General features: G+C 36.0%; 1 protein-coding gene across 2 annotated transcripts in view; it reads left to right on the top strand.

Moving 5' to 3' along the window:
- Nucleotides 1-12,495, top strand: part of EPYC (epiphycan) — a 38,010-nt gene extending 25,515 nt beyond the window's left edge. For both annotated transcript variants that reach the window (XM_025439218.3, XM_025439221.3), the window contains exons 4-7: nt 3,453-3,611; nt 4,656-4,858; nt 6,208-6,303; nt 11,325-12,495. In XM_025439218.3, the coding sequence (XP_025295003.1) occupies nt 3,453-3,611; nt 4,656-4,858; nt 6,208-6,303; nt 11,325-11,495 (629 nt within the window). In that variant the 3' untranslated portion in view covers nt 11,496-12,495. The remainder of the gene's footprint in view (nt 1-3,452; nt 3,612-4,655; nt 4,859-6,207; nt 6,304-11,324) is intronic.
- The last annotated feature ends 1,748 nt before the right edge of the window (nt 12,496-14,243 follow it).

Raw genomic sequence — 14,243 nt, 5'->3', positions numbered from 1 at the left:
ATAAACCCTCATCACTCCCCACCCGGTCCCTGGTAACCACCAATCGACTCTCCGCACCTACCAGATTTTAACTGTTCACCAATAAGTGGTGTAACAAGTTGTCTTTTGTAAAATGTGGTGTCTACGCAAACCAGTACAGTGTTTCAGGTATATTAATTCTTTGAAGAGTCTGAATGATACTGTGTGCTAGGTATTATTATTTCCACTTTACAAGTAGGAAAGCTAAAACCCCAACATAGAGTAGAAGTTGTCCAAGATGATGGAGGTGGTTCACAGCAGTGCTGAAATTCGAAGAGAGACCACTAAATCCTAAGCCAGTACCTCTCGTGAGTACACCATAGTCCTTCCACATAGTTAGCATTCTGCGGAGTAGGAGAGCACTCGACAAATAAAACCAAAGAGATACACCTACAATAGAAGGAAATTTAAGTACCCAGAAGAAAGTTTCCAAAAAGGCAATTAAATTTATCTGGAACATTACTCACTCTTAAGTAATTTCGGATCTGTCAAAAGTTGACTAATTACCTATACTCAGATCTTTCAGCCGAGCCAAGCACAACAAAAAACATGATGCCCAATCTTTTCAAAAGCTTTAGTTAAAATTATGGCTTAATAATGTCAGCTTTGAAACCATATAAAAAAAACCTATGACTTTAGGGGAAATAAAAGTTATTTCCAAAGTAGTCTGAAGGTGAGTAATGAAGTTAAAATTCAATTCACATTTTAATTTCCATGGATGAAGCATTGCCAGAAATTCTAAACCTTAAGATGAAATTTAAATCTTAAATGTTCATCAAAGTTAAATGGCTTAGAAAGAAATATTTAGAGCATTAGTAATCAAAATATTGTATTTTTTACTATTCATATACCAATTTCTCAAAACAGTGTTCTGAAGCAATATAAAGTAGACTTGGGTTATGAGTGGAAAAAAGAGAATTAAGTTATAACTGGTGTGAATATATATAAATTACCCTAAGCAATTATTATTAAATTAGCAAAGACATGAATACATTGAAGAATCAAATGCCTTACTTTTTAAAACATTTTATGAGTGGAAAATATTAATTTATAATGATCTGAAAAATTGGTGTTAAATATTTTACAACTTCCCCTTAAATTGTCTTTCCTAGATTTCCAGTCGCAAAATAGTTTTCATTCCCAAAACTATTATTATGAATAACTCCTACTTAATGACAGTAAGAAGACCCAGTAGGTGCATAACTAGTTCTTGATCACAAACCACAAATGGATCCTTCAACTCAGGCAGCCAAGTGTCCTGGTTCGCCTAAGAGTGAGATTGGTCCCACGGTGGGAGAGTTCAAAGCTAAAACCAGGAAAGTGAGGGACTCCTGGGTGGCTCAGAGGTTGAGCATCTGTCTTCTGGTCAGGCCTTGATCCCAGGGTAATGGGATCTAGTCCCACATTAGGCTCCCTGCGAGGAGCCTGCTTGTCCCTCTGCCTTTGTCTCTGCCTCTCTCTCTGTGTCTCTTGTGAATAAGTAAATAAAATCTTTAAAAAAACAAACCAAAACAAAACAGGAAAGTGACCTGGTTGATGAACTGACCACTGAGCAATCACAAGAAAGTTCTTGCATCTTCCACGTAGTCTTCATGGCTGTTTTACATCCTCTGTTCATTTCACATCTTACCACCCTTCTCTTCCTCCCTTTACTCCTCAAGCTGAGCCTCCTACTCCACAGAGTAAAATGCGATCTCCTGGGTAGCAGCCTTTCAATCTTCTGTTTTCAGATGTAATCTTTACAAGCACCTGCAGACACCTTATCTCCCTCTCCTATTACAACAGACCAACTGTCTGTCCTCTCACAGGTAGGATGCAATCCTTTCCACTGTGCTTTGGTCCCACTTCCTCCTGCCCTCTCAGTATCCTTTTAATAGTCAAATTCTCCTACTTTGGACCTTTTTCTTTAAATTACCCCTGCTTCGGTCAATTTACATGCTGCAAATATATCTGCTGAAACCTATCACCATCTCTCTCCTCCTTCACTGTCAAATTCTCAATAGCATTGTCTACATTTGCTGTCACTATTTCTGCACCCCCCAAGTCCCTCCTCAAATGACTGTTCTTCTGGCTCCCGGCCCCATGACTCCTCAACTCTTGCTGAAGCAGCCTGTAATCACCACAATGACTAATCCAACAGATATCTTCAGTCCTTAACTTCCTGAGCACCTCAGCAGCTTTTGAATGCTTTCTATTACCTTGTCCTTCAGACTCTCTCTCTCTCCACTGGCCTCCATAACATCTCCCCCATTCTGTCTTCCTTCTTTCCATCTGGTCATCGCTTTTCTCTCTTCCCTAGAAGCTCACTGTCCTCTACTGGACCAGGAAACAGGGAGTGTAGGAGGCGTGTATGCAGGTGCACGTGCATGGTAGAGACAGACCAATGTGTGGAGATATAATCCAGCCTCATAAATATCTTTTGGACCTGTTGCCTTTCCAACACCTCACCATGATCCCAGCCAAATAACCATCATCTTTTATCTAGACAACAGCTCAACTTCAATCTGTCCACTTGCCCTCCCTCAGTCTCCTAGTACACCTTCAAGTAGAGTGATTTCTTAAGATGCAAATTTGATTATGCAATACCCTGCCCATCCTTAGGATAAGAAATGACACCTGTAATAACACAGCCACTAAGGTCTCTGTGTGGTCTGTCCATACACTTCAATGCTCTCTGTAATCTCTCCAAAGTGAAGGGCCTTGGCGCATGCTGCTTCCTCTGCCGTATACTCTTCACTCCCACCTGCATGGTCAACTCCTTCCATTCTTGCAGACCTCAACTCCGGTTTCACCTCCTCAGAGAACCATGACTGTCAGACTGAGTCAAATTCCCCTATTTTATGCTCCTATATTCATAACATTTTCCACAGTCATCATTTTATTCGTGTTATTCACATGTATCTGCCATAGAAGATCATAAATAGAATTGTATCTGTTTGTGCTCCTCACTGTTTCACCAGCTAGCACAGTGTCATTTACCTAGAAAGGATTCAATAATTAGAGATTGAGTCAATTAATATTAATGATGATTACCCTATCTTTTTTCTTGAAGCAGATTTTGTTTCAGTGTGGTCTTTAAATATGGAACCAAAGACCTAATAAAAAATAGTATGCATGACATTTTAACTTTACAGAAACCATAGTCTTAATATTTACATTGGAAAAGAGAATTTCTAATAAGTATAAAAGCAACAACCACACTCTGGAATTTAAAATAAAATGTAAGACATTACAAAGAATATACTAATTGTTGTGGCTGCTTTGGTTGGTACACTGGACTTTAATTTCCACTTACAGAAAAACCATGTGAGAAAATATGAAATATACCAGGATGGTCTGTATGAGACTAAACTTATTTAGCAAACATCTAATCACATTATTTCTTAGAAATTGCTTTTGTTACTTACATATAATTATTTGCCTCTACCTTTTAGACTTTCCAACCTGTCTTCTATGTACATGTATAAGCACCACTGTATACTGTGATGATCATGAACTTGATGCTATTCCTCCACTGCCCAAGAACACCGCTTATTTCTATTCCCGCTTCAACAGAATTAAAAAGATCAACAAAAATGATTTTGCAAGCCTAGGTATGTATGATAACACTAATATCTTTGTCTTCCTTACAGACTTTCCTAAACTTTAGCACTATAAAATGTTGGTACAAAAAATGAAATTTGAATATGAAAATATGGCTCATAAATCAACTTTTTTTCTTACATAAATATTTGAAGGTTTGTTTTAATTATATGATGAAGAGTTAAAGGTCATGATGAAACTACATAGTTGATATTTTCAAATAAAATATTTTTAAGAGGGACGCCTGGGTGGCTCAGCGGTTGAGCATCTGCCTTCAGCCCAGGGCGTGATCCTGGATACCCAGGATTGAGTCCCACATCGGGCTCCCTGTGTGGAGCCTGCTTCTTCCTCTGCCTGTGTCTCTGCCTGCTTCTCTCTCTGTCTCTCATGAATAAATAAATAAAACCTTTAAATTTTTTTTTAAGAAATAGAACCATAAATATGTATATTTTATAGGCTGGGAACCCATTATCATGTTAAGGCATTGAGTAAAACGTCATGGTCATATATTTACTAGAATTTGGATTGTTTGAATAGACTTCCATTAAAGCACAATTGCTTTATGATTGATGCATACAAGCCTACATTCTGACTTTATAATTGCTGCCAACTTAGAAGAACTTTAATACTTGTCTTTATAAAGTGTTTTAATCCTTTGAAAATTTATTTTTAATGCCTTTGTATTTTAATGCTAATATATCTGTTACTATTAAAAACTATAGCAATCTGTCATCACTGAGGAAAACCTTTTAAATAGTAAAAATCTAGACAAAGCTTATGAAGAATATAGGGAAATGACCAATTATTTTAAATATAATGTATCAATTCCTTGTTGAAATTAATCTTTCTTACAAGTACGTAAATAAGTATAGTATCGGGTGAAAACAATTGAATTTTTATATAAAGTAGTTATACATAATTATTTCTTTAATTGTTCATTCCTAATTAACTTCGTATTTATCTTCACTTATATGTGAGAAAATTTTTCTTCATATTTTTATGCAAGCAAAACATATTCATACGTATCTAACTACTTCCTTCATTTTTCCTTCTAGATGATTTAAGAAGGATTGATCTGACCTCAAATCTAATATCTGAGATTGATGAGGATGCATTCAGAAAGCTACCTCACCTCCGGGAGCTCGTCCTGCGTGACAATAAAATAAGGCAGCTCCCAGAACTGCCAAACACTTTGACATTTATTGATATCAGCAACAATAGGCTGGGAAGGAAAGGAATAAAACAAGAAGCATTTAAAGTGAGTTTTAAATTTGGATATGGAAGACTTTCATCCTTCCATCCCATTTTGATGTCAATGACTAGCGTTTTTATTTCCATAAGGAGATTCAATGTGATGGGACCTTTACCTCCTAAAGTAAACTATACAATCCTATTTATCAAGCTTTGGGGAAATATTGTGCTTTGGTAAGTTCTGAGGCTGGTTAAACAGCAAGAACAGAGAACAGAACTGGAATAAAGAGTGAGTAACTACCTGGAACACGAATCTATAGGGAGCACTTGAAAATGGTACAAGCCAGACAAATTGTATTTTCCAAGAACTCCATTCAAGGCGAATATTTTATGTGGCTTTAAGGGTAACTACTTGTGCAGGGTGTGGGTGGTGCCTTGACATTCAAATCTTTTCATTACCTTGTAAAAAAAGGATGGATTCAGTTCATCTTAGAAATTGTGTTTTCAAAAAGAGAGAGAGAGAGAGAGAGAAATTGTATTTTCTGAGTGAAGAAAGCAAGTTTGGGGCGAGATGGTCTTACTTAGAATAACAGCATAGAGTAAGGGAACACCCACCAACCAGCTTTCTTACCCACTCTTACTGTATCCAAACTGTCCTTCTCAATCTCTGTTAAAAGAGCAAATTTAAAATACTGTTTGAAAGGACACAGGGAGCGTTCAGGGGGCTGTGTGGACCCATTAGGACTGAGCAATGGCGAAAGTCCTGTTTCTCCATTAGCTCTCCTGGGACACTACCCTGGTAGGCAAGGGAGCTGGGCCACCTCATTGGAGCCTGCCAAGGGTCAAAGTTCAGTCTCTCCATTCAGCAGCTTTTGTTGGCATGGGCAGTGGTGAGTCACACTTTGTTCTGTGGTGTCTGGCTAGAGAGTAGACCTGTTGTTGTCTAAATATTTATTGTCTTAGCAAGACAATATCTCTTAGCAGGTGACTCTTTTCCTGGTACTTTTATGAGAGAGAAGAGGATTTTGTTGGAGAGAAATTCTCTTTTCTCCATCCCTGTAACATGAAGGACATTCCTCCTACGTCTTACCCAAATCCTCAAAATCCTCTGCAGAGTGTCTTCCCTGGAAAAACACTGCCTTGCTTAAACTAAGTAATTTAGAACAAAGCAAGGTTCTTTGTAGAGATTGAGAAACACTTTGCATTTTCATCAAGAAATATTTGCTTACAGTTAATTCTTTCCAAACTCACTTGAATTGTCTAGTAACCTGAAAAAAACTAATCTGCTTCACCTTTGCAAAACCAGACCTCGACAGGCACGTGCTATTTTACAAATAGTTGTATGAACAGGGAATGGAAAATACAACTGTGGCTCCACTAATTTCCACTAAGTCCCTACATTTGGAATATTTACAGGATATGTATGATCTCCATCATCTCTACCTCACTGATAACAATTTGGACCACATCCCTCTGCCACTCCCAGAAAACCTACGGGCTCTTCACCTCCAGGTAGGCTTCTACTGGTAAGGTATGCCCAACAGCTCCATGAAAAACAAAAGCAAAGAGGAGGAAGTTGAGACACAAAGACTGTTTATAATGGCCTGTTGACGCACTGTCACCAATTTTCTTCTTTTTCTCCTCTCATTCTCTCTCTCTCCATCTGAGTGCAAGGTCTTCATGCCTCTGTCTATACTGATTGATTACTGATAATCTTAGTATTTAGAGGTTTTCAGTCTTTGTTAAATCATAATGCATCTTTCAGGCACCCAAAACTACTTTTGAAAAAAAAATGAAAACTTCATCTTCTGAAGAAATGTATAAGAATTAGAAATGGAAGAGAAAATGGGAGAAAGAAAAACCTAATTTGATTTCTAGCTTTCAGGAGAAAAAAGTATCAATTTTAGCTTTTAATTTTAGATTTTATGTATTGAATTAAATTCAATCCTAGGGCATTCCTATCTGCTGAGAGATGACAGATATTCATCTCTCTGGATTAAGAAAATCTGTTTCCAATGTGTTTTCTAATTCTGAGTTAAATTTTATTACAATTGTCTGTGATAATATTGACCCTAGAAAGTAACAGCATCTCTGATGTTTATTCAAACACAATGGGCTTGTGTATATGTGACATTAAAAAAGTAATTGGCTTCATATTCTCTATTCTAAGGTTTAAAAAGGCATTCAATGAACTCTTTTTAAAACAATCTCTTCTAATGACCACCTCACCAATATTGAGTATATAGCTGTTTTTAATTTACATTGTTTTCAATTTATATTTTAATGCTTATATAAAAATCCCTAATTTTGGTTCCTTTCAAAATGTTTGCCAAAACATAGTATAGTAATTAAGAATGAAGGCTCTGGCAAAAACAGATTCCTTGGGCTGAAATTCTAACTTCCAATACTATCTAAAGATTAGACAAAATATGTGAGCCTCCCTGCACCACAGTTTTAATTTATAAAGCAAATAGTAATTACTGGAACATGATAAGTACTTACATGTAAGGCACAATTGCTATTAACAGCAGGTACCTATTACCTATCAAAGGGAGTAGTACAGCACATAGGCACTAAAACTTTTATCCCTTATGGACATTATGCAATGAGAAGAGGGTCAATCCATTAGAAAGAATTAATGCTTATAAGCATATATACATCTAACAATATATTATATTGTTATATATATAATATATTATATATTATATATAATATATAACACACATTGAATAATGATTATAAACAATATGCCTCAAAAATGTATAAAGAATAAACTGTCAGAACTGAAGGGAGAAATAGATAATTCAACAATAAGTTGGAATGTTAATACTTCACTTTCAATAATGGATAGAACAACTAGCCTTAAGATCAACTGTGAAATAGTTCAAGAACTCCTTAGCAACACTAAAAATCAACTAGACTTAACAGTCATCTATGGAACACTTCATCCAACAATAGCAAAATGTACATTATTGTCAAGTGCTTAATGAACATTTCCTAGGGTAGGTCATATACTAGGCCACAGAACTGGCCACAATAGATTGAACAGAACTGAAACCTATCAAAGTACTTGTCTGATTATGATGGAATTAAAATAGAAATCAACAAAAAGGAAATTTGGAAAATTCACAAACATATGGATATTAAGCAACACTTTCCTTAATAAACAATGAGTCTAAGAAGAAATCTAAGAAGTGATTTAAGCAATGTAGTAGGTAATAAAATCAATATACCAATATTAATTATATATGTATACTCTAGAAATGAACAATTTGAAAAGGAAATTAAGGAAATAATTCTATTTATACTAATCACAAAATAATAAATCATCTAAGAACAATTTTAACAAGAAAAGTACAAGATTTGTAGACTGAAAGCTACATGTTGTTGAAAGACTTCTGCAGAGCAAAAGGAACAATCAATAGAGAGAAGAGATAATCTATAGAATGGAAGAAAAGATCTACAAACCAAACATTTGATAAGGTGTTAATATCAAGAATATGTACCAAACTCAAACAACTCAATGAAAATTGATTAAATTATTGGCAAAGGGCCAAAATAGATATTTCTTAAAACATACAAATAGCCAACAGGTATATGAAAAGATGCCCAACATCACTAATCATAAGGGAAATGCACATCAAAACCACAATGAGATGTCACCTCACTGAAGAGCTATTATCAAAAAGACCAAAGATAACAAGGTTGATAAAGTTGTGGGAAAAAAGGGAACCCTTGTGTACTATTTGTGGGAATGTAGGGGGTACAGTCCTTATAGGAAATGATAGGAGGTTCTTCAAATAATTAAACAGAACTACCATATGATCCAGCAATCCCACTCCTGGGTATATATCCAAGAGAAATGAAATCACTGTCTCAGAGAGACTCTCATGTTCACTGCATTATTCACAATTGCTAAGACATGGAAGCAACCTATGTGTCTACCAATGGGTGAGTGGATAAAGAAATTGTATATGTATGTATGTATATGTATACAATGGGATATTATTCAAACTTTAAAAATTTTCAAAAAAAAGAAAAAATTCGGGGATCCCTGGGTGGCGCAGCGGTTTGGCGCCTGCCTTTGGCCCAGGGCGCGATCCTGGAGACCCGGGATCGAATCCCACGTCGGGCTCCCGGTGCATGGAGCCTGCTTCTCCCTCTGCCTGTGTCTCTGCCTCTCTCTCTCTCTGTGACTATCATAAAATAAAAAAATAAAAATTAAAAAAAAAAAAAAAAGAAAAAATTCTATTTGCAACAACATGAGAATATTATGCTAAATGAAATAAACCAAACACAGATAAATACATATTTTAAGATCTCGCTTATATGTGGAATCTAAAAAAGTTTAACTCAAAGAAGCAGAGAGTAAAATGGTGATTGCCAGGACTTGGGGACTAGGGGATATGGGAACATATTAGTCAAAGGACATAAAATACTAGTTATTCAGAATGAATAGGTTCTGGAGATACAACGTAATACAGCATGAGGACTATAGTTAAGAGTACCCTACTACGTACTTGAAATTTTTTGAGAGGTCTTAAGTGTTCTTCCCGGAAACACATACAAAAGGTAACTGCGGGAGGTGATGAAAATTTTAATTAGCTTGATTGTGGTAATCGTTCCATAATGTATACATATATCAAAACATTCTACAGTACTCCTTAAACATACATAATTTTATCTGGAGAGAAAGAGATCTAAATAAAGCAAAGGTAGTCCATAGTCATGGTTTGGAAGATTTGTTATTACGATGGAAATACTCCCCAAACTGAAAGTCATAAGTAATCCAGCAAACCTTCTGAATTATTAAATGAGTTCAGCAATGTGACAGTTTATAAAATCAATATAAGGGATCCCTGGGTGGCGCAGCGGTTTGGCACCTGCCTTTGGCCCAGGGCGCGATCCTGGAGACCCGGGATCGAATCCCACGTCGGGCTCCCGGTGCATGGAGCCTGCTTCTCCCTCTGCCTGTGTCTCTGCCTCTCTCTCTCTCTGTGACTATCATAAATAAATAAAAATTAAAAAAAAAATTAAAAAAAATAAAAAAATAAAATCAATATAATATACCAATTGTATTCACTACAGTAGCCATGAATGAAACCACAATGAGATACCACTTCAAGTCCACCTGGTCAGCTAAAATAAAAAAGACAGACATAATTTCAAGTGCTGGTTAGGATGCAGAGAAAATCGGAACACATACATTGTTGGTAGGAATCTAAAATGGTGCAGCTACTTCGGAAAAACTCGACACTTCCTGGAAAAAGAAATCAACAAAAACGAAATTTGGAAAATTCTAAATCCAAATTTCTATTAACTGATGAATGGATAAAAATGTGGTATATCTACACAATGGAATATTATCATGCAATAAAGCACAAGTATTGATACATGGTACAAAATATAAGCCTTGAAAATGCAGTTCTCAGCGAAAGAATCCAGTCACAGAAGATGATATATATGATTCTATTTACATAACATATCCAAAATAAGAAAATCCATAAAAAAAACAGAAAGTACATTAGAAGTCCCCATGGGCTGGAGATAGGGGATGGAGGTGAGGAGAGTAATTGCTAATATCTACAGGGCTTTTGGAGGATGTTTAAGATGTTCTAAAATCAAATTATGATAAAAATATTAATTAAAAATAAATTATGGTGATGGTTGTACAATTCTGGGACTATCTTAAAAACCACTAAGCCATATACTTAAAATGAATGAATTTTATGGTATGTGAAATATACTCAATAAAGCTATTTTTAAATATGTATTTCTGGGCCCTGTTTATCTTCCTGACAGTTGCTCCCTTTCTCCCTCATTTTACTTCAGCCATGTTTTTTTTTTTAATTATTTTTAGACTTTGTTTATTTATTCATGAGAGACACAGAGAGAGAGAGAGAGAGAGAGAGAGAGGAGAGAAAGGCAGAGACACAGGCAGAGGGAGAAGCAGGCTCCATTCACAGAGCCTGACGCAGGACTCTAACCCGGGTCTCCAGGATCACACCCTGGGCTGAAGGCAGGCACTAAGCTATTGAGCCACCCAGGGATCCCTACTTCAGCCATGTTGACTTTTTTTCCCATTCTTGAAATTCCACTGTAATTACTCAAAATGAACTTGGTGTTCTCTCTCCCTGCAATATTCCTACCTTGGCTCTTTCCAGGCCTGTGTGTTGTTATTCCATTCTCAGCTCCATCACTATAATTCTTTCAGATAACTTTCCACAGTTACCATTCTTCCTTTGCAGTACTCATCAGTTTTAGAAATAACTTTTTCTTTAAATTAGTTTTCTCACCTCCCTTTCATTTCTATTACTGAAGTGCAAGCCCATTTCTACTTTGTGCTCCAGTCACTTAATTCCTCCTGCCTAGAAGTTGCCCAATGATGCGTAATGATCCCATAACATGCATTTTTTTGGATAAGAGAAGGAACAAAAGAATAAAAATGGGGATGAGGCAAAATGAACTATGTTATTAAACAATACTAAGTGTATGCTATATTTTGCCTTATTACTTATTGTCATCTCTTTTAGAATAACAACATTTTGGAGATGCATGAAGATACCTTCTGCAATGTTAAAAATTTGACTTATATTCGTAAGGCGCTAGAGGATATTCGATTGGATGGAAACCCTATCAATCTCAGCAAAACTCCTCAAGCGTACATGTGCCTACCTCGCTTGCCCATTGGAAGCCTTGTCTAATTTCAGATAATGGTTAGCATTACGATGCCCACTACAATAGAACAATTCTTACTGCTCTCTTCAAAAAACAGAAGCTCAGAATGATACTTTCAAATTGTATTCTGAAAAATGGTGTACACCTAAAAGTTTTGAGCTAAGATGACAATTTAGTAATTTAAGCAAACACCAGGTAAGTCAGGAATAAAACCAAATGATGTACAGTAAGAGCAAAACTAAATGCTAAAAAATATTTCACAGATATTCTTGTAAATCACATGTAACTTGCAAGTTTTGAGGATTTATATCCCATACAATTTCAAGTTAAGCATATAATAAAGAAAAATACAAAATCAACACTTTAGGTGTATTGCCAAGATTTAGATGTTTTTTAGCTTTCCTATTCTTTTTTTTTTCACTAAAGCATGTTTCTATTTCCAAATCTATTAAAGAAAATGAAGGTGAGAATAAAAGTATTTTAAATTTACAATGGAGCTGTGGGAAAATATTCATTATAATCGTAACACACAAATAATCATATGCAACAGTAAAACACGTGGCTTCAGTTTTTGCATAATAATATTTTATCACCTTAGAGATATGACTACTCATTTTAGACCCTTGGTTAAATGGCAATTTATTGGTAGATCTCGTGAGATGATGGTGTTACAGGAGGACCTGACCCTGGTCTCGTCCCTCAAACACAACCAGACAGCTATCAAATCCTTCTATAGGTATGTTTCTGTGCCTTTGAATAAAGTAAAATTTAGAAAATGGAAAATAGATGATGATATGATCACCGCACTAGGGAAGAAGCTAAGGCACGCCTGCTAAGGGAAGTTGATCTTTCTGAAATGTATGATCAAAATACCAGCACATGGTCATAAACTGAAAGATTGACCGAATGAAAGATGATTTTCCTCCCAGTTGCAAATTCCAAGTTCTACTCCTGAGAAATAACTAGGAAATGGTTTCTTGAATGCTTTTGTGAAAGTTTCCATGAGAAATAAAAACTTCTACATAAGCAATTTCCCTTTTCTTTTTTTAAGATTTATTTATTTGAGACAGAGAGAGATGTGTGCGTGGGAGTGTGGGTAGGGGGAGGAGCAGAGGGGGTGGAGGAAAGAGGGGAAAGAATGTCTAGGGGACTCTGTGCTGAGCATGCACTGGGCTCTGCGGGGCTCAACGTGGGACCCCATGCAGGGCTCCATCTCACGATGCTGAGATCATGACCCTGAGATTGTGATCTGAGCCGAAAATCAAGAGTCAGACCCTTAACCAACTGAGCCATCCGGGTGCTCCAAGCAATTTCCCTTTTTTTTTTTTCTTCTTTTTTTGCAATTTCCCTTTCTTATACAAATATACATGTGCAGGTCCTACACACACATACACATCACCATTATTATGTGTATAAACATGGATTTTTAAGTACAAGAGATAATCATTATTCTAAATCTTGCTTCTCTCGCTAAAAAGATTTCTTGATGATTTTTCCATATAAGCACATACAGCTCTACTGATTCTGAAAAGCATCTATCAGCCCATGACATGAATGTTCATTTTATTTTATTTTTTGTAGTTACAATTAAATTACAAAACTGGCCTTGTGTAAACATAAATAGCTCTGTGGACATATGAGAGTACATCTATGGATAAATTCATAGAAGTGGAATTCTGGGTCAAGGAGCATATATATCATTTTAAATTTTAATAAATATTACTAGATTGGCCTTCAAAGATGTTATACCCATTTACACTTTCACCGACAGTGTGGGAGAGTGCATGATTCTCTTCTACCTCTCAAAAATGGTTAAATGTCAAACTTTTTCATCATTGCGTAATCTATTCCTGAATTAACCTATTAAAGTAAAAAAAGAGACAATTGGCCATAGTACACCCCTAACATTTAAAAATATACAATCTATATTTTTATTTTCAACTGTCTCTTTCAGGCAAATATATTTCTTCATCTATAATATCTGAATTTTTCTCATTAGTCTCTATCACCCATCGGATGCCATTATTTGTAGACACGATAGCTAAATTCCGAATTTCTGTAATGCAGCAATTGAAGAGAATTGTTCTCATGGTTCTCCACAGTAGGTGCATAAGAATCTCCTTGTTTCAATTTAAAGTACAAACATTGATACGTCTGTAATATTGAAAAATATCCATCAATTTTCTTGAGACTATCAATTTTCTTGGGGAAAACTAATCATGCACTCACTTAATCATAATTTGTATACCCAAAGTTATAAAACTTAAAAAAGCATAACCATCAATCCATCATTATAAACCAGTGATATTTAGAAATGGAATTTTCATTTGGACTTAAAAAATTTTTTTTAAGATTTTATTTTTTTTAGTTGAGAGAGAGAAGGAGCAAGCAAGAGCGGCGGGAGGGGCAGAGGAAGAGGGAGGGGGAGAAACAGGCTCCCCACTAAGGAGAGAGCCTGATGAAGTACCGGGTTCCGCTCTAACCCTGGATCCCAGGACCCCAGGGTCATGACCTGAACCAAAGGCAGAGGCTTAACTGATTGAGCCACCCAGATGCCCCTCATTTTGACTTTTTAGATATACTGCCTTTAAATACATTATCCTGAATCAGGCTAAAAGTAGAATTCTAATATTGCAACTCTGTTTTCTATCACTGCCTTTAAAAAACTGTCTCAAAATTAGCAGTTTATTATCTCTCAATTCATGTAGGTAAAAAAATCTTCTGTGACTCAACGGAGTTCTCAGTTTAGGATTCCGCAGGTGCCAAGGGCCAAT

The sequence above is a fragment of the Canis lupus genome, chromosome 15, assembly GCF_003254725.2.
Source record: "Canis lupus dingo isolate Sandy chromosome 15, ASM325472v2, whole genome shotgun sequence".
In the NCBI taxonomy this organism is placed as follows: domain Eukaryota; kingdom Metazoa; phylum Chordata; class Mammalia; order Carnivora; family Canidae; genus Canis; species Canis lupus.
The sequence above is the reverse complement of the archived record's forward strand: the minus strand, read 5'-3'. Positions and strand labels throughout refer to the sequence as shown.